Source organism: Pseudopodoces humilis, chromosome 7 (genome assembly GCF_049639895.1).
Source record: "Pseudopodoces humilis isolate 2021_Gansu_Grassland_sample_001 chromosome 7, ASM4963989v1, whole genome shotgun sequence".
Lineage (NCBI taxonomy): Eukaryota > Metazoa > Chordata > Aves > Passeriformes > Paridae > Pseudopodoces > Pseudopodoces humilis.
The window spans coordinates 58315333-58335628 of NC_142206.1; the positions used below are offsets into that span (position 1 = coordinate 58315333).

The window sequence follows — 20296 nt, forward strand, 5'->3', positions numbered from 1 at the left end:
CTCCACCCCAACTCACCACAGTGTCAGGCAGCCCAGTGGATCTTGTTGCTGTAAGTACAAACCACAGGTTGGGTGGCAGTAGGACAGTCCTGAGGGAACTGGACCAGCAGAATTCCTGTCAATTTATGGGTTGTGGAGAAGTTCTTGGTAGCTGGATCTGTTGGTTTTCCCACAACTGAAAGCTGCAGTGATGAGGCCTCACTTCCATTTCTTCAGCTCCTTCTTGAGAAACAAATGCCATTGAATAGGTCTGTCAGACCATATGGCCCAAGGTGTCAGGGAACACAAGAGAAGAGATGCTGCCAGCAGAAATTTGTATTGATTAACTTTCCATTAATTTGCCTTGCAGTGTTCAAGGCCAGGTTGGATGAGGCCCTGAGCATGACCCTTCCTAACATAGTGGGTGAATTCCTTGCCCATGGCAAAGGGGTTGGAAGTAGATTATTTTTAAGGTTTTTCCAACCCAAACCATTCTATGGCTTCTTCGATTTCTATGATAACTTGCACCTAGGTGAGATGTATTCATATTTCCCAATGTACAAAGGCAATGGAGGCTGGTTCACCAGGTACAGTGTCCCCATTTACCTTCCCAGCTATCTAGACAGGTTATCAGAGTGGTTCTGAAGCAGGTGTGAGATGCCAGCATCAGCCTTTGGATGTGGATGTTGTACCCACAGCAGCTCCCAGCACTTGGGAAGTGCTCAGTTTTCATAACTGGCATGAATGGTGTCAAGCTAAACCAGCATCCAGACCCCTGTGGGGAAACTGAGTCAATAATGGTTCTTTGTCTAAGCCCCTGACACTCAGCAGCTACAACAAGCAGTACAGCTCTAGCAGCCTCCAGCAAGAGCATGTTTTTCAGTTTTTAATCTAGACAAAATAAAAAGAGGAGAACAGTCACTGGTAATGTAAAATACTCTTACCTTTATGAGGAGTGGCTTCAAGTACAGCATTCCTCTGAGTGAATTCCCCCTTCCTTTCTCCCTCAAAGCAACTTGTCTGTAAACATCCCAGTCGTGAACTGGGCTTTTCCTCCCTTGTTCCCTGTGGAAGTGTCAACTCAAGTATGAACAAGATGCTGTGTGATGGGACACTCCTCTCACATCCAAACAATCTGTAGTGATTATTAAAGATACACAGGCAGGTATTAAAGATTCTTCATATGAAGAAACAGACTGAGAAAAGTTGATGTGTATTCCCTGTTCCAGAGCTAGAGAAAAACCAAGGTCACCAAACTTCCTTGCAGTCAAAGGTTTCTGGAGGTGCAGGCACAAATAGCCCCTTGGAGAGGGGCTTAGAGGGAAACCCAATCTAGTGTATATATATATATATATATACACACAGACTGGAGGAGACAGCATAAGAAAGATGAGATTTCTTGGCATCTTATCCACCCAATCAAACCACTGCAGCTGCCATCCATATCTAAATTATCACGATCTTCCACAAGTTTCATGTTTTTTCCATCCATTTTCTCCCCAGATGAACTGAGGAAATAATCCACTTTTATTATCATCATGTCTGTTGAGAATGATGAAGATACGTTGCATTTGTACATGTAAAGGGCTTTATCTTGTCTCACAGGGCTGGGAGACTGAGAGACACAGAAGGATGAAGCCATGGTTGTCCTTATTTCAGAGCAATCATTTAAATCTGAGGAAGAAGCACACCTTTGACGTGTAACTTCAAAAGAAGTTAAAGGAAACACGACACATCCTGTTTCTACAAACCCTTTTCCAGTAACCCTAAGGAAAGTCTTCAAACATGTAAGGGTTTCGGAAACTGCTTACCTTCATTCACAGTCTTCCTGTTTTCCTCTAAGGTTGAACAGATTTATATGTGAAAGGACAACCTGCACTTGACAGAGTGAAGACATGTGCCACTTCTTGTTTACACCAGTTCTGCAAAGCTAATCCCAGAGTCTCTGCCTTTTCTTGGTATTTTCAAACTCAATAAAAACACAAAGACTTGAGGAGCAGAGTAGGTGGCACATTTTAAATGTTTTTTCAAATGGTGCTTTGCTTCAGTGTGTTCTCATTACTAAAGCAGGGCATTTGCTGAAATAGAAAAAGAAATTGTGCACAAAGCAAATGAAAATGCTGGGAAATATAAAGTCAACAAAATTAATGAGTGTTAACGACATCCATGGTGCAGTCAAGCTCAGACCTGTCTGTACCAAAATCAGCATCTTCATTCAAGGACTTCCCTCTCTAACTCTACAAATTCTTCTCAGTGGCACCCAAATTCTTCTTGAAGCTGATGGAAGGAAGCTCTGACTGTTCTATAAATTAACTCTCAATGTACAAGAACCATCCTTCTGAAATCAGCAGAGGCTACATTGCTGTAGGTAACAGAGAATCACAGTCACATGCTGGAAAAGACCCTTGAGATCACTGAGTCCAACCATTAACCCAGCACTGCCAAGCCCACCAGTAACCTGTGTCCCTAAGCACCATGCTGATGGTCTTAGAAGCCTTTTCAACATAAACAATCCTATGATTTTATGACTCCAGAGATCTGATGGCATAGCCACTTTTTTATCCGTCTAACTGTGCACCCAGTCCCGGTGTAAAGCATTCCCTTGGATACACAGCAGAGGAATTGCTGGCAGAAGAACCTGTTTAGGTTTGGCACATATGCAACCCACAGCTATTTGCCTGTGTGTCCAAGGTTTTGCTCTGAGCTGTTTGGGCTCTGCAGGGCTGCATGACCCTGCCCTGTGCTGCAGACAGACAAGTGAAGCCCGAAGGAACCGTCCAGCTGCATTTCCCTGAGGCTGCCTCAGAACACAGGGCAAGAAGGAGCTCCTGGGATCAGAGGCTTGCCCTGGAGTCCAGTTCTTGGACTCAGAAGGAGACACAGGAGTGCAAACAATGGTTTTCCAAGAAAACTCCCCTGTGGACCCTTTACAGACTATCCTCACCTGTCCCCAGAGCCTTCTGAAAAGGAAATGGCCACCTGCCAGCTCCTCAAATCCTGACCCACTTTTCCTGAGAACTCAGCAAGGGAGAGTTTCACAGACAAGAGGAAATCCCTAAACAACATGCAGCCCAGAGAGTGGAAAGTTTTTTCTTGGGGGAGGTTGGGTTTGTTGTGATTTTCCCCCCCCCCCCCCTCCAACTTCCCAATGAATGCATCTGGCAACTCTCTGTCCCTGCCAGTGCAGGATCCTGGCGGAAACCAGAGCTGGGAGGGCTCTTCCTGGCTGGGACAGGCTTCCCAGGAGGGTGAGGGATTTACATTCGCCACCTCTCGCCGTTGTCCCCGGCGGTGTCGCACTGAGGGCCATGTGCAGTGGCAAGCTGCAGACGGCTTTGCTGGTGGCCAGCTACTTTGTGTATCTGCTGGTGGGTGCTGCCGTGTTCCAGGCCCTGGAGAGGACCGCAGAGAAGCAGGAGAAAATGGCAGCTGCCCAGATGAAGGAGGCTTTTCTGCAGAACTTCACGCAGCTCACGGTGGCAGAGATGGAGCAGTTCATGAAGGTGAGTGATGCCCTGTGGAAAGTCCTTTCTCCCTCATGTTTCCCCATCAGATGTTGTTTCCTACTCACCCTTGCTGCACAGGTAACTCTCACTGCTTTCCTTCTGATTGTGGTCACTTGGATGCTTCCAGCAAATCACTCTGTGGTGTGAGCAGGCAGCTCACTCTGATGGTGAGTACAGCTTGTGTAGCTGGACAAAACCTTGTGTGTGTTAGCTATTAAAAATTCTCATCCCACAATATCTTGGTTTTCTGGGGCCTTGCCTCCTGTGATTATGCTTTTAGTAGGGCTGTGCTCATACACAATGGGTGGCATGGCAAGAAAAATGAGGCTGTCTGAAATGAATAGGTGTGGCTGCCACATCGTCACAGATAACACAAAGGGACAGTGAGGAAAGGTCTGGATTGGGAAAAAAAATTATAATTCCAAGTAACTACAAGGAGGGTAACATGATCAGAGTTTAGTTTTTGAGGATGCTGCAGAAGTGAAATAGATAGTCTGGTGAGGGCAAAATATTCCTGTCACAGGAAGATGAAGATGGATGTGGCTGTCTCCTCAACTTGGGTATTTCCCAGTTCTATCTGCTACAATGTAGGAGAAAATGAGGAGTGCAAGCCTTGCTGGAAGCTCTTCCACATGGAAAACTAACATAGCTCTTAATGAACCAGTTCACAGAATAAGGAAATGTGGGGAAGAACTGGTGTTTGTAATAGGACAACCAACAATTCAGCCTCTGTTTTGCCCATGCATGCATCCTTGTCACCTTGTTTTTTATGGGTAGGGAAGATGGTTAAAAAAAAAAAAAAAAAAAAAGCTTTTCAGGAAGAAAAAAAAAAAAAGATAAACTTTTAAGCCAAAGAAATCTTTGTTCAAGGGCTATAGAAATTATTTTTATTAACTTAAATTTTCTGAGACACCAGCAAAAAACATAGTGAGGGAAGAAGCAGGGAGGAAGATTTTGCTGCTGCAGTTTGTTCCAGCATGTGTCCTGCTTCTGGCAGGGCTCTGTCCTGGATTTTATCTCAGCTGTTTCTGTACAAACCAGCCTGCCTTCCAGATGTCCTGTCCAATGTTCTCTGTTTGCTAAAGACAGGGAGAACTGGATGCTGTTTGTTTTTTAAATTTCTTTTTAACTTAAAAAACCTCAAAAATACCCCCAGCACTTAGAATTAAAACCAAGGAAGAGTCTGAAAATGCATAAAGTGATAAATGATAGCACTGGAGAGGTGTGGAAGAAATATTTAGTCAAGCTTTGTGTGGCAGGGCAGTCTCAACCCAAACCATCTCTGTCAGATGTTCCTCTCACCTCCTCTCAAAGGCAACTTTGCAAACATGTGTGTAAATGTATAAATCTATCTATGTGTATTCATGAATACAGTTTGGAGAAGAGTGTGTAATGTCAGGCTTTGCAAATCAATGGACTTTCTCTGAATTTAATTCTGTAACACTAATCTAAATACAGACTTGAAATTCTCAGTGTATCTCATGTGTACCTGCCACAACTCACTGATTCACCCCTGGGAGGGCTCAGAGCCACTGCTCATACAGGTGGGTGATCAGATCTTGGACCACTGCTATCTCAAGTGCAGGTCCAAATCCAACAACCAACCACCCCCAATCTCTTAAACCAGGGCTCTGCCACATCCTAGTCACCCACAGGATCATGATTTTCCAAACTACTTGGAAAGAAACAAGGTCCTTGGTCATACTAAAAGAGACAAGTTCTCTCCAAACACCCACTAAAGCAGTCAGCACAAACAGGGCAGAAGTTGAACACCCAAAACCACTGGATAATGACTCCCCAACCTTGGTGATGAATAGTGTCAGACAATCTCTGAGGTGAGGTGTGTGGTACTCACAGGAGAGGAGCAGTAGTTGGCTAAACCTGTAATACTTTTGCAGCAAACACTTTAGAAAAGCAGTCATGACGATACCAAACTTTGCTTTCTCTTCCAGAACCTGATTGAAGCCATTCAAAATGGAGTATACCCTGTTGGAAATGAGTCACAGTTTGAAGAGAGCAACTGGGATTTCAGCAACTCCTTCTTCTTTGCAGGCACAGTTGTCTCCACAATAGGTAGGTCTAATGCTTTACATGTATGTTTGCTTGTGTGTGAGTGATGCTTATTATGTCTGGTTATTAGGACATGAATGGATAACACTTTCCAGGATAAAATCTCCAGCCCTTTGTTGTCACAGGTGGCAAGCAGGCATGGACTTAGGACTAAGACCTTCCCACTGCACAGCTCTTCATGCATTATTTTGGCTTGTCATCAGTGGCCTTTCCTATTATTTTCCACTTGTTTCTTCTTTTAAAGTCATCTGTTTTAATGTTCACTCTGCTGATGTTTGTAGCTGGGAGATAAACTTCACTCTCGTGATGTTTATTACAGGCTTTAAGTATGAGAGTGCTGTAAAGCATAAAAAATGTAAAGAAAGAAGTGAATCCTGTTGGGGCCTGAGCACTGTCTCCATAACCTGTTTTGAGCTGTTAATTTACATATTCAATCAGTAACATGCCAGGAGGAAAAAAAAAATGGGAAGGGATAAAGGCAAATGCTGAGAATTTCACATTGCTGCTTCAAGCTGTTCTGACCTTTACAGAGCCTGCCTTCCCCTACCTGCTTCATTCTTTCTTTCAAATGTACATCCCAAAAAGTGCATGCCTGCCAAACTAAAGGATAAAATCCATACTGTTGGCACCTGCTTCACAGCGAGTGCAGTGGAAGTCAAATCTGTTTTTACAGAGTGGTGCTGTGGCCTCCCTGTTGCCAGACCCTAAGCACATCTGCCTCACTGATCTGTGAGTGTGAAATGTCCCAAGGGCCCCAGTAGTGTCCTGCATCATGGGAGCTGTGTAAATGCTGCCTGAGCCCACAGGGAGATCTCCTGCTGTAGAAGGGGAGGGTTCTGACCCACCATTGAAATTGAAATATTTCTGCAACAGTGAGCACAAGAGAGCTCATGCATTTGGGAATCTAGTAGCCCAAAAATCACTCAGTTGTTTTGTCTTTTCCTCCAAAGAAAACATTGCATTTTCCAAGTAATGGATGCCTTGAGATGAACTGTGCTTGGAAAATGCATTTTCCCAGGGTCATTGATAGCATAAGGACCCACACAAAGTTCAGTACTCTTGTACTCGGGGCTGTACCTCATGGGGTCCAAGAGTCTTGAGACTAAAGGACATGTTTGGGGTCGTTCCACTACTTAGATAAATCCTCTCTTAGTAGAACTTTAAGACAAACATCTCTCTGGAATGAATAAATCGGCCACCAGCAAGGTCTGGACTAATTAGCACCACCTATTGTGATGCACACTGCTCTGCCTTGGGACTGGAGTCACATATCTGCACATAGCAACTTACTGGGATGTAGCCAGGGAGGTCACTAACACACAGACACATCAACAAGAAGCTGGAGATGGCTGCATGTGGTTCTAACAGCCTGGGACTCCAGCCCTGATGTCTTCCAGATCCTCAGACTTCTATTTTCTGACTTCCCATGTATTTGTCACAGGACAGAGCATGTTTCCCATAATCTCTTCTTGATTGTGTTTTTGTTCCCACTAAGGCTGTGTTGGGAACACACAGTGCTCTCTTCATTCCCCCAAACATGCAGGGTGAACCACTTCATCTGCTAACTGCCTTTTTCAGAGGTAAAAAGAGTGCATTTGGGCTGAGAAGCACTAGCCACATCTTTTAGGGTCAAAGGCAGGCTGGATTGGAGTCAGAGTGAATGTGACTGGGAACTGGCTCCAGTTCTTTGGAATATCTCCTCTGACTCATCTTTTTTTATAGGCTATGGCACATTACATCCTAAAACTGTTGGGGGACAGATCTTCTGTGTGTTTTTTGCTCTTTTTGGAATCCCTCTGAACATTGTTTTTCTGCACCGTGTTGGTAAGATGCTCTCACTGCTCTGTAAAAAGCTGGGGAAATTCCTGTACGAGAAAGGAATGAGAAAGGTAATTGGTTTTACTTACTCAGGCACAATTATATTTTCATTTCTAGTGTTTTTCTCAAGTTTTATGCTGCCTTATCCTTAATTATATTTGCTCTTTTGCTGGGTTAGATGTTGTTCTAGGGCAGGAAAAGAGACATTCTTTACTTGCAGAGCAGCAGGCATGTTGGCCATAGAGGAGCTATTCAGACAAAGGGATGCATTTTGTCTTCCCATCTACATGGCAGAAATCCATCTCCCTTCATCAATCTGTGGAGAGAGTGGGCATCTCACCCTGCTTCTTGAGACACTTATCTCAGGAGCCAACACCCTAGGGAAGTGCATGCATCCCTTTAAAAGCCAGTAAGGGTGATTAAGCATCTCATTTTGAGGCAGCAAAAAGCAGGTGAGCTGCGCAGAGCTATAAAAATCAGGTGAGGTGTAGAGGTTTCAGTGGATTTTGACTCAATGCATGGTGTGTTACCCCTCCTAACTGATTCCCCAGCCCTTCAGACCCCCTCCACCCTTAACTTTGATAGAAAGGAAGCATCAGGCTGAAGTTGTCCATTTGAGTCCAGTTGCTGAAAGATGAGGAGACACCTGTAACATGTCACAGACAGGATTTCTTTTGTCTGGTTTATGCCCCAATTTATTTTCAGCTCCTCCTCTTCTCTCAGCACTGCTGAGGGACTGAGAATAGCTTTTCTGTGTCTCCTACTGTAATTCTCTTTCAGGACAAGGTATGATTGCTGCAGATAATCCTGTTCAGATTGCTGAATTTCTTGTCATATCTGGCAAACTTAAACAGAAGATAAGGCTCAATCAGATACAGTCTCAAGCATGTACACAATACGTGAAGGCATGAAAAGTTATCCAGCAGTTACCATTAATTTCGAGGCAATCTGGATTTGGAAAATTCTGTACATAGAAATTATGTGTGTCTGGCTGATAAATCTCTACATATAACAAGTCTTTTTCTCTAGTCAGAGCTTCTTCATTACTGCTGGGAAGTAGAATGGTTCAAAAGTCACTGTCCAGGCTTTTCTTTATCAAGAGCTCATTAGGGTTTTTTTTGTTTTTTTTTTTTTTGCAGTAAGATATCCACTGGGTAGGAGCCAAGTTGTGGCATTGAGAAATAAAGTCAATAATCAAGGCTCTTGAAGATAGTACTGTCAAAAATGGTGCAGTTATTTTTTTATAAAAAATTACTGTTTTCCCAGGCAAATCTGAATTTAAGTGCCAACCCTAAATACTTAAAAATTAAAAATGAAGTTGTATGGTGATACATGGAAGTGGTTTGACTCTGGTAAATGTCATTAGATAGGAATTCCTCCAATAGTCACAGTTATTGATACAATCAGGTAAAAAACTTCATCTTCCAGGGTCACTTTGGACATTCAACATCCACAACACTTGGCTTCCCCCTGATTGTAAGCAAGACTAAGTTATTTCCAGAGGAAAAGCACTCAGTAGAATTCCTTCAGACCCTCCTGATCCCAGATAGCCACCCACTTTGAATAGCCAGCATTATTTGTGTTTTAAATCATGATTATAATTGAACTGGTTTATTTTTCAGAAGAAGATCAAATTTCTGACCCTTTTGTTCTTCCTGGCCACGGGGATCCTGGTTTTCCTGTGCTTGCCTTCAGTCTTCTTCCAGATAACAGAGGGCTGGTCCTACAGCGAAGGGATTTACTTTGCATTTATCACCCTCAGCACCATTGGCTTTGGAGATTATGTAGTAGGTAAGGTTGGTTCCACAGAGGAAACATGTCAAAACACCAGGATAATGACTGTAATTCCTGTAGGCTAACTGAATGTACTGTAGAGACAAATCTGTCAAGAGTCTTTGCCTTGTACAATTCTGGCGGAAATACTTCTCTGGGATTGTATGTGCTGATAAAAGCACAAAGTCATCAAAATAAAAGGAAAATTATGTGCTTTGGGGTGCTAAGAAGACAAGTATCTTGGTGAGGGAAGGGTAAAGGAAGGGAAAGTGGAATTTTTATTACCAAGAGGGAACAGTTTATGACAGTCATACAAAACAAGGTTTGTACCACTGCTTTAGACATCTCTGACTTATGTTTCACAGTGTAGAGTGATGAAATAAGTGATCATGTTTCAGAATATTTGACTTCACACAACAGATTAAGAGATGGAAACCCCAGTCATGGGAAATTGGGGAAATCTACTCACACTATTAGAAGTGGGTCTTAAATATATACATCACTGCAAAAGTGGCCTTCTTTAGTCTCCTGAGTATCTCTGGAGGTTTTCTATCCTCACAAGCCAGAGTTTAGGATTTCCACTGAAGAAACACTGTTTAAGCTGCACTCAAGCATGCTGGAATGCTTCTCAAAACATTTCCATGAATCTTCTGGACAAAATATATTCTCCATGAAATAATTCCAAAGGAACTGCAAAAGAATTACCAGGAGCCAAATCAGTGTCCACAGGAGAAGCCGGAAAACAACTGGACTCCATGGATAATCCAAGATTTCTATGCAACAACCTGTCCTGCCATCATCTTGCCAGCCTGAACTTCTCCTCAGAGGGATGTACAAAGAAAGCTGTAGCTAATACTTGCACCGGTGCTGTCTCCACAGAGGATCTGGAAGCCTCACACGCCTTACTGAGGGACAGACATCCAGCACACAACAAACCCTGGGCTCTCAAGCCTTGCAAAAGGGCTGGACAGGCCTTGGAACCTCTCTGTGAGTTGGAAGGATTTCTTACATAAGGCTGATGACTTTGGCAGAGGGAGCCCCCAGACTTTTCCAGGCACTGATGTGTCACTGCTGACTGTAATTTCTCTAAATCTATTCCTTAAAATAGTCTGCTGTACAGAATGGTGGGGAGTGGCTGGTTCCACTGAGCATCAGGAGAAAAACTGAACATCAAAATGTGGCATTGTCTTTCCTTATCCAAATCACAGGTGTGTTTTACAATAATGACAGCAAGTCACAGACTGAAAACCAGGACTTCCGTAGCACTTTCCTTCTCTGCAGCCATATTGCTTTACAAATACAATTAATTCTATTTTAACTTTTTAATTGTTATTTAAAAATAACAATTAGATAGGCCTCGTGGCTCTATGATTTCATCTTCATTAGGATGACTTAACTGCAGCTGAAATATTTTTCCGTGCCACTATTTATCTTAATTTGCCTTAACAACAGTAATAAAATGTTGGTAAGATTAATGCTTCACATCTTCGCAATGAAGCAGAATCAATGACTGCTCTGAGAATTATGTACTGAGGATTGCTTACAGATGACAAATGGGTTTTTTGCTGGTCAAATGGAACTGAACAGGTTTGAGCTGATTTGCATTTTAGCAATTCAGAACTGGTTTGTAGCTGAGGCTGTTTGGGGTAGGGAGACATGCCAGGAAGATGGCTCAGCCTCGGTTTAATTGTTGGGCATACAAGTACCTATAGGTGATACCTCTGGGGTTGTTAACTGAATATTCCCTGCTCAAGTCCAGTTTTGGGTTAAAGTTACGAAGATACTACTCATGGCTTTGCTATCCTCACATCACTAACTCCAGATAGGAGCACAACAAAGAGATGCTTTGTACCAAGGCTGAGGATCCCTTTGCCAGCTCAATGCCAGCAGCAGAAAAAGAAGCAGCTGTTGGGTACCTATCCATGAAGACAAACCTTCCCACTGCTGCCCCATTTCCAGAGCTCTTGGATAACAAAGAACAAAACCCTTGCACTTTAATCCACGCAGTACAGAGCACTGCAGGACTTGAAAAGGGTTGCCAGCACCCAGGGTCCTTCTGGGCATGTTCACCGTGAGGTTTGTGGTGATCTCCCTGTCTGTGCACATTGCTGTGTTATCATCTGTGTGAGGTCACCTTTGGCAGTGACTTGGAGCCCTCCATAAGGATTATCACCTAGTGCTCCTGCAGATGCCAGGGCCACATCACCTGTAGCAGGATGACAATATCGTGTGGGGCTCTCTGCACGTTGGGGGTGGCTTGCTGACATCTGAAGGATCAAACGAAATGACCCATTCAGAGCAGCGGGCGTGAGGTCCTGGCTGATGCTAAGAGGATCAGACTGTGTGAGATAAGCTTTGGTCCACTGGTTTCCAGCATAGAAAGTTCTGTTTCTTGGCATGTGTCAGTAAATTCTCATCAGTCAACATAGTTTTATAAATGGAGGAAGCTTCTGAAACCATTCAAAAGTGAGGCAGGAATTGCAGCTACTCTCTTTGTATGATTGCAGGTACCTGTAATTTAAAGGAAATATTTATTAGGTTATAATCACACTCTATAGAAATACAGGGAATTACAGTTACCCAGATAATAATGGTTGTGTGGTTATAGTGGCCCACTGTGCTCTGCTTTTTGTGCTTTGGGAGTTTGGGTATAATTCCAAGATAATACAATACAATCTAACACTACTTCCCACATTATTTCATTTACCTGTATGTGCAGCAGTTGAACTGGGATTGATATGCAGTAAGGGTGAAAAAATAACCTGCTCTGATGGTAATTCACCTCAATCACAGAACCATAGAATCACAGAATGATTCACTTCCATTCCAGTGTGTCATTTGACAGACCAGCATATTTGTATCATGTTTATTGCATATATCAGCTTATTGCAACAATAAGAGAATTGCCCAGCCTTAACCTAATGCTATGGAGCTGAGAGTCTCCACTACAGTGAAAAAGTCACCTTAAAGTACTCAATATAAAGCACGTTGATGAATTCATTAGGCTGTTCCACTTTACACTGGCAAGGCAATTTTAACTTGTTAATTTTCTCCTTCTTGCTCCCCCTTTATCTTCAGGCAAACAGTCTGACAGGAAATACTTTTCCTACTATCGAGTGCTTGTGGCCATTTGGATTATTTTTGGCCTTGCCTGGATTGCTCTGCTGTTTAATTTATTGACAACAGTATTAGAAGATACTGAAAAAATAATTGTCAAGGATCTCCAGCAAATTGGAAAGGTGAGTAAGGACAGTGTGGGAAGCCAGCAAAGAAGATGCTGGCCTGTTCAATTTATTCCAGAAGAAGAACTGCTACCACCACGTGCTGGAGGGGATGCACAGAAAATGGAGTCATTAACAGCAGATTCTGAACACACAAAAAATGAAAAAAAAGTGTTTTCTAATAGCAATACTATTGCCTTAACGTGTTGAGAATTGAATTCTTCATTGAAGAATTGCTAGTTAATTATTCTAAAGAAATTCCCATAGAAATAAAATTTCTCCTACCTTTTGCTGAGATAAGATCTTTTAGAACTTAAGACTTACAGTTACACAAAGCCTGAATATTAATGGTAAGAACTTTGTTTCTCAGTTTGCAGCTGGGTTGTGCTAACAACCTGAGAAATGCACTTGCTTTGCAAGGTGTTCTTAAGGTGCTTTCACAAAAAATGCAGAGGAGGGGCATGGAAGAGCTTGCTGGTTCTGTTCGGATTTTGCAGCTTGCAAGAAATCAAGTCTCTTCCAGGAACTGACATGCACAAGCTTTTCTGGGGCATTGCATAGCACTTCTGGAAAAAAAAATGAGGGTATATAACTTAATAGATGCCTGACTTGAGCCATCATATTGGATAAGGTGTTATGATCTCAAAGACATGTTTAAATGACAAGAACTGAGCTCAGTTCAGAGACACTAGAAGCATCTAATGGAAAGGGTTATGAAAAGGTTAGCATGTTAGAAGAGATTGATTCTACCTCTTCCTGTTTTATACTAAGATGAATAAAGGCAATTCCAGCTTTTATCTCTGTGGCTCTGAAAAACCTTTCTGATGGTGTTTGTAAAAAACACATAAACCCATGTCTTTAATTCAGTTTTTACAATCACTTTATTCTCTAAGTTTTTCATAAGAACAGAGAACAATTTGAAGGGAGGAGTCCTTGCTGCTGTGTTTTGATACCTTAGGAACTATGAAGCCATTTAGCAATGATTCTATTGTGCTGTTGCTTTCCAAGGTGAGTGGTGTCTAAACCTTCAACCAGGTAAAGGAAATGGATCTCAGATCTTGCCATGGTTTTTCAGACATGCTGTCTGGCCTGCAGACCACCTGTGGGTGAAGACTCTGAACTTACCAGGGTTGATCTATGTGTCACAGGCCTTCTGTGTGCCAAAAATGCATGAAAACCCAGCCCTGAAGAGCTGGCAGAGCAGCTGGGGTAGACACAGTCATAGAGGTGAAACATCCTGTGCGTGTTTATGGTCACACTGAAAGTCAGTCCAGCCCAACACCATCTCTGACCATGCCTGATGTGTCCCCAGCAGCGCAGATCAGGCAGCTCTGCCACACCCCAGCACAGGGGGCCAGCCCCTCTGGCAGCAGCCCATGCAGGATGTGGGGTCTCTGTACATCAAAGTCCCTGAACTTGCCCAAAGGCTGAACTCACAACAGCACCCACAGGACCCCCCAAGGCAGTCCACAGCTTTAGTACACCGAGTCACTCACTCTGACAGAGCTGAACCTGTCATTTGACAGCTTATTGTGAGCCCTTCAAGCTCCTGTTTTGTCAGACTGAATAATTATTCTTTTCTCACCCTCTGTGTGTTATTTACAGCATGACCAGCCCATGCCAGAGTTATTCCTGTATGAAAGGGAGAATAAATTACAGCTATAAAGCAATTTCAGGTCATAAAGATGCAGTCAGCCTTAAAGTTGGATTCATAACTATCTCAGTCAAACAGAACCATGCTTCTTGCCAAAGACATTCTGCTGGTTCAAGACCTGGCATGTAGACCTGTCCAAATATGTACTTTCTTTCCCTCCACAAATTATTTTCCAGTGTTACTCTCAAGACTGACTTCTCACCTCATATGTCTCACTGTCAGTAAATCTTTCTGAGACAGCAGGAACAGGACCTGACTGAAATCAAGGAAGGGTAGCAGGGGTATCATAGGACACAGAGGTCCTTGTACAAGCCAGAGTCCTATTGCTGTCACAAGACAACACCAGAGCCAGGCAGAGAAAGCAGCTGGATACTCCCAGGCAGGGATCTCTTCACCTCTCTGTTTTCCACTCTCACTGAGCATTAACTCACATTATTGTTTTCCAGGCATCATCCTATTATCTTTTTTTTTTTCTTTTTCCCAGCCCTTCCTAGAAGGGTTATTAACCCCACTCCTAATGTAGGGTTTCTTCAACTTCTTCCCACTACTCCCTGTTGTGATAAGTAACACAGCTCAGCCCTGGAACTAGCTGCTGATGTCCCATTGTAACACAGAGTAACCAAAGTTGCTAATTTTAGACATTCCAGGAAGGGCAAGAGGGACATCCCATGGACTCTGTAAACAGCAAGCACAGAGCTGGGCAGTGGCTCTTGGAGCAAAATAGGACAAATTCTCATTCCTTTGCCCTGGTGGGAGTTTAACAATGAGCCTTGAAACCCAACCACTTCCCATTTCCAGGAGTCCATCTGTCCTGTGTAGTTATTGCCATAGGGTGCAGGCATTTTAACTCATTCCTCCTGCCGTGCTCCAGGGTAAGCATGTGGCACAGAGGGACTGAAAAAGCCACCCAAAGGCAGAGGATCTGGGAAAGATTGGCCAGGAATGGCCATTGTGGGGCTGTCCATCCTCAGGCACCAAGAACTGAGGTGTCCCTTCAACTGCAGATGCCAGCCTGGGAACACAGAAACCACACCCGCAAGGATTAAAAAAATACAAAAATAAAACCTCTCAGGGGCCACTCAGCTGTTCTGAGAGAGAAGGCTGCCCATTCATAAATCCTTACTCCTGCAGAGGCCTTTTGGAGAAGGGTCATAGCTTTGCTCCTTGTGCCCTCCAGTGGCTGTGTGCTGCAGACCCTTTCCCTTCACATCCCTGCCAGGTTTGGGTAGCTGTTCTCCCCCTCCCACCGAGCAGCTCTGTTTTGTGTGTGGGAACCAGAGGACACCGCCCTGGATTTTTATCCAGTTCACACGAGCTTGTGAAAGGCTAAAAAATGCCTCATTCTCCAGCAAGTGATGGGGATGAACACCCCAGACTGGTCCAGACAAGGTCCCTGCCTTCTGCCCACGCTGAGACAGCTCTGTGGAGGCCAGCTGAGGATGTGATGGCTTTCTGTCAGCAAAACATCTCGGGATGGAGCCTCACTGGTGGCACCATCCCTCGATGGTGGGGAGCACTCCCATCAGGTGCCCCATGCAAAGCTTCCCCTGCACAAAATCCATTTCAGGGTCGAAACACACATTCCCACCCCCTGTCCCACAGGGAAAGGGATTGGTCTGGGAAAAAATATGCAAAAAGGCAAGTTTGGGTGCAGGATCTGGGGCCTGGAGGGCAGGCAGTGCCTCATGCAGCACTAGGGGTGGAGATAGGAGCTGCAGATATGTGGAAGGAAGAGCCAGCACTAAGGGGTGTGTGGTCCTCTCTGCTGGGGAAGGCAAGCCTGGGAAAGCTGCAAGCCAGGATGGAAGAAGAACTTTTTTGGATGTGATATTGTTCCTCGTTCTTAAGCTGAACGATAAATCTGTCTCCCGAGGGTTTAGGCACAGCAACAAATCTCTCCAGGGCTGGAGCAGGCAGCCTTTTCCAGCATTATCATCCTCAGAGCATCGCACAACAGCAACAGAAATTGTCCTCACTTCACCCCTGGAAGGGGGAATTGTTGATTCCTGTGCAGGTAATAGGGCCTCAGAGAAAATTCAGTGTATCCCAAACTCATGCATCAGACCTCTGGCTCTCTCAGCCAGGACCAGGTGTCCTGGTATTGCTTACTGATAAACTAAAACCAGACAATGGTTCTGTAATTGTTGAAGTTAAAAAAAAATAGGCTTGAATTGAGAGCTGAATTAGAGCAGAGATTCTACTCCACATCTGGAGATTTAAAATAATCCCAAGATTTTTAATTCATGAGTACAAGCCAGGCTTTGCTCTTCTTCTGCACGTTCTTCTTGCCCAAGGGACAGAAACCAGGAATAAATTCATTCCAAAATCCCTGTTCTGCCAAGTGACAGAGTGACAGAAATCCTCTGGAGACCAAGCAGAAAGGTTCTACACTGGCAGATCTGTACAGCCTGCAGCTTTTTCTGGGAGTTGCTCAAAGCCCTCCCTGTGACCCTTTCCCACTGTGCCACACAGGGGAATCCAATTTTCACAGTGCAGCCTCCTGTGCAACTGCCAGCTCCCCCACTGCAGCTTGTTTTCAAATGGGAAACATTTCCAAGGCAAGCCAAATACTTTGCAATACATTAAACCAGCTGCTGAAAAACTCCAGGAGTAGGATTGTGAAATATACTATCTGGGATTAAATGGCAGCAGCATGTTCCTGCATCCAGTCTGTGCTGCTCCTCATACATCACCCACATCTTTGCTGCCAGCTAGGAAACAGTGTGCACTTCTGCACTTGAAACCAAGGAAAGGCCATGAGGAATTATTTTTCCCCTCAGAAATGCATTTGCCTCCAGAGAGAACAGGAGAAACTACACTTTGATCTGTCTTTAATTAGTATATGGGCTGTTAGGGATCCTCTGAGGCCTCCCTCAATTAATAGCCGGCTCATTTGGAGAGATTATTGTTTTTCTGGAAGCATAGGCACTACTCAAAGCAGCAGAACACCTTGGCTAATGCAACATCACACAGCCAGTGGCATATTTTTCTTTACAGCAATTGCTAAGCATGGGCCACACACATGCTGTTTTCCACTCCGTCACACTTGGACTTGTGCTTTCTTGCCTGACTCGTGACCAGAAGGCTGGATCCAGCTCAGAACTGGTTTAACAAACATAACTAATCACTCTACAAAGGCTTGTTTGTAATCCATCCCTCATGATCACACCCAAAGAAACACAAGCCCCAGCTTCTGGTGCCAGCCAAATCCCTTGTACCATTCTAGAGGATTCAAAGTGGTGTTGAATATAGATTATAAACCAGATCTCACGCTGTGAGGAAAGGGGATCCTTTGGGATCCTTCACATGAATGTCTGAGGACCAGCCTGGGGCAACAGTGACTTTATTACATTACTAGTAAAGTCAATATTTAGCCATTCTGAGGCTAAAAAGTGGGGGGAAGCAAAAATGCTGCCTCCGGAGAGCCTTGTCCATGCTCTTGCATCCCTACAGCCAGTCTCACCTCCAGCCCAGAACAGGAACTAAAATCTGCTTAGAAAATTCAGCATTTACTATCACAAGTGGTTCTGGACTCAATTAGGATAATTCTCAACCATGGGTTTGGAAGGGCTCATTATGCTGAGTTAAAATTAGGGCAGTTATTGAATCCATTTGATTACCGGTTTGACATGATTTAGGAGACATGTCTCCTGAGTAAACACTTTCCAAATTTCACTTTCAATTACTCTTCCATTTGTGGTTGGAAACTGCATATGTACTTTGTGGTGAGATGCTGAAGCATGAAATAATACATCCCCAGAAAGAGAGATACCCTGATAAGCAGAACAATAATAATAACAATCATGAGTCATTGAAAAATGGAGGTACAATCTACAATTTAAGTTGATGGCTTTCTTGAGAAGAATTAGCCAGAAAGATGCTGATGTTCTCAAAGAACAAATGTGGTTTGAGGTGAATCCAGCTTCTTAAAAGTAAAAGATGACTGTTCATCTTCTGGCATGGAGAAAACCATGCATCAAGACCAGAAAAGAGCATGAGCCAGAATTTGTACTGAAAATCCCATAGAGTTCACAGTTCTGTTCATTCAAATGACTCATTGAATGTTTGAAAAGCAAGGTTAAGGTCTTAAATTGAAAATGGCTTTGGAGATTTACTGGAAAACAAGAATGAAACCTAAGGAGGTTTCCTCTGTCTAGTCTCAGCTTCAAAAGTCCAGGCATTAATCTCAAAATAAAATACGCACTGCCTGAGAATTACAAAGATGCAAGAAACCCAGTATGGGCACCTTCCAGTTCCTGGACACCAATTCTCCCTATCCAAGCAGTCTGCCTCTTCACAAAGCATGCAGGAGCTATTCAGCATCTCTGTTGTGCAAGTCTGGCACAAATCAGTGCTGGGGCTGGGCCTGCATATTTCCCCAAAGAAGATGTAAATCAGTTAGAGGTCAATGCCAATCTCTGCAGGACTTCAGCCAGTTTCCCAACTACCAGTATAGAAGTCAAACACATAAATTATTTTAATATATTTTTTCTCCTTTCTTCCTTTCCTTCCTATTTTCTTTTTCCCTTACAGCCTTCAAGTTGGTGATGGGATGAAGAATGAATGCAGCAGAGCTCACTACAGTCCCAGAAATGCATGGACAACTCCTGGAGAACATGGCCCAGCAACAATTCCTACAAAGTGCTTAAAGGCTGAGTGTAATGACAGCAGTGGTAGCACAATTTTGGGATGCCAAATAGGCAAAAATTGCCAGGGGGAAACAAAAAAGATGAATTTCTAGCAGTGATTGTAAAAGTCTGTTCCTTGCTTGCATCAGCTCTCTGAGCAAAAGCCTGAACATAAGCTGCCCACACTTTTCACTCAAACATGGGTCATTTTTAGGGCTGGGGTTGGTTTGGTTTCCCACTCATCATCTCATGGGTCTTTGTAGGGGCTTAGCCTGCCTTGGCAAACCAACCAGTGAAGGTGGAATGGGTTGTCAAGGCAGAAGCACAATTTTTTGGTACATGAAATTTGCATATGCTGCATTTGTAGTAGTGAGCAGTACCCAACCATACTGGAGTGGGAAGGGCTTTGGTGTGGCAGCCAGGGTGCCCTCCAGCCACTCTTCTGGGAAGTTAAAACATGACAGGAAATTTCCATGTAGACTCCTGCTTTGGCACATGGTTTTCTCAGTGAATATGGTTCAAGGACAAAACCGGAGAATGGCAAACTCATACTAAAACCCATAAAGCCCACACTTACTTCACACATGCCAAAAAGTGGAGCAGTGAGTTACAGAAATGAGAAATGTTGTCACTCCCCCACCAAGGCCATCTGTCATACGTGGTGACAGCAGGGTGAGGGGAGGTGGCACAAAGAAAGGCAGGCAGAGCACTCTCCCCTGTGGAATTATGGATAGTGGCTGATTTTTGGGATCAGCCTGCTCAATGGGTAAAACCCCTTTATGCACAGGTGTCCATCAGCTGAGACAAAAAGTGCATTGTGGCTGTAGAGGGACTTTTTACAAAGACATGGAGGGACAGGGCAAGGGGAATTTGGCTTCAAACTGACAGAGGGCAGGGTTAGGTTAGACATTAGAAAGAAATTCTTCCCTAAAAGGGTGTTGAGGTCCTGGCACTGCTGCCCAAGGGAGCTGTGAGTGCCCCATCCCAGCCCTTTTCCAGGCCAAGCTGTATGGACAGGGCGTGGAGCAACCTGGTCTAGTGGGTGTCCCTGCCCATGGCAGGGATTTGGAACAAGATGGATCTTTAAGGTCCTTTCCAATCCAAATCATTCAGTGTTTCTAGGATTCTGTAAAGTCACTGTGCACACACGCGACAGAGCCTCCAGATGTCACCATCAACCCAAGCAAGAAAGAGGCACAGCACAAAACATGCAGAAAAACCCCACTCATAGACTTTGCCTTTAGTCCCTGCTCCCCTGCCTGGCACAGACAGACTCAGCGTTTCCAGTCCACCTGGACAAAGTGCTTGAATCAGAGACAAAATCAACGAATGTGGTTTATAGCTGTGCGTGCAAGCATCTTGTATTGCACATTATGCTGATGTGGACCACATGGGTGCTTCTCTGTGTGTAGGTGCTCATTACTTTTACATATATTAATATAGAAAATCACACATATATGTATGTATGTATGTATATATGTATATTTATATAAAGTTATATATAAACTTCATAACTTTTGGTCTGAAGAATCACAGGTTCTTTGCCAACAACTTCACCTGAAGGTAAAAGCAAGGCTGTTTCCCAGCACCTTTTGTAGCCGTATACATATTCATCTCTTCAGTACACATTCCTGTGTCCCACCCAGC

At 43.8% G+C, this 20296-nt stretch overlaps 1 protein-coding gene across 3 annotated transcripts; it reads left to right on the top strand.

Moving 5' to 3' along the window:
• The first annotated feature begins 3175 nt into the window (after positions 1-3175).
• On the top strand, positions 3176-19355 carry LOC102101616 (potassium channel subfamily K member 16-like). 3 transcript variants are annotated; one of them, XM_014257513.2, is made up of 6 exons: positions 3176-3482; positions 5438-5558; positions 7278-7444; positions 8996-9164; positions 12225-12385; positions 18555-19355. In XM_014257513.2, exons 1-6 carry the CDS (start codon positions 3288-3290, stop codon positions 18567-18569), a joined length of 828 nt encoding a protein of 275 aa, XP_014112988.1. In that variant the 5' UTR covers positions 3176-3287; the 3' UTR covers positions 18570-19355. The 3 variants fall into 3 exon arrangements, with proteins under 3 accessions (XP_014112988.1, XP_014112986.1, XP_014112985.1); XM_014257511.2 differs by lacking the exon at positions 18555-19355 and adding an exon at positions 12738-13171; XM_014257510.2 differs by lacking the exon at positions 18555-19355 and having other exon boundaries at positions 3239-3482; positions 12225-13171.
• The last annotated feature ends 941 nt before the right edge of the window (positions 19356-20296 follow it).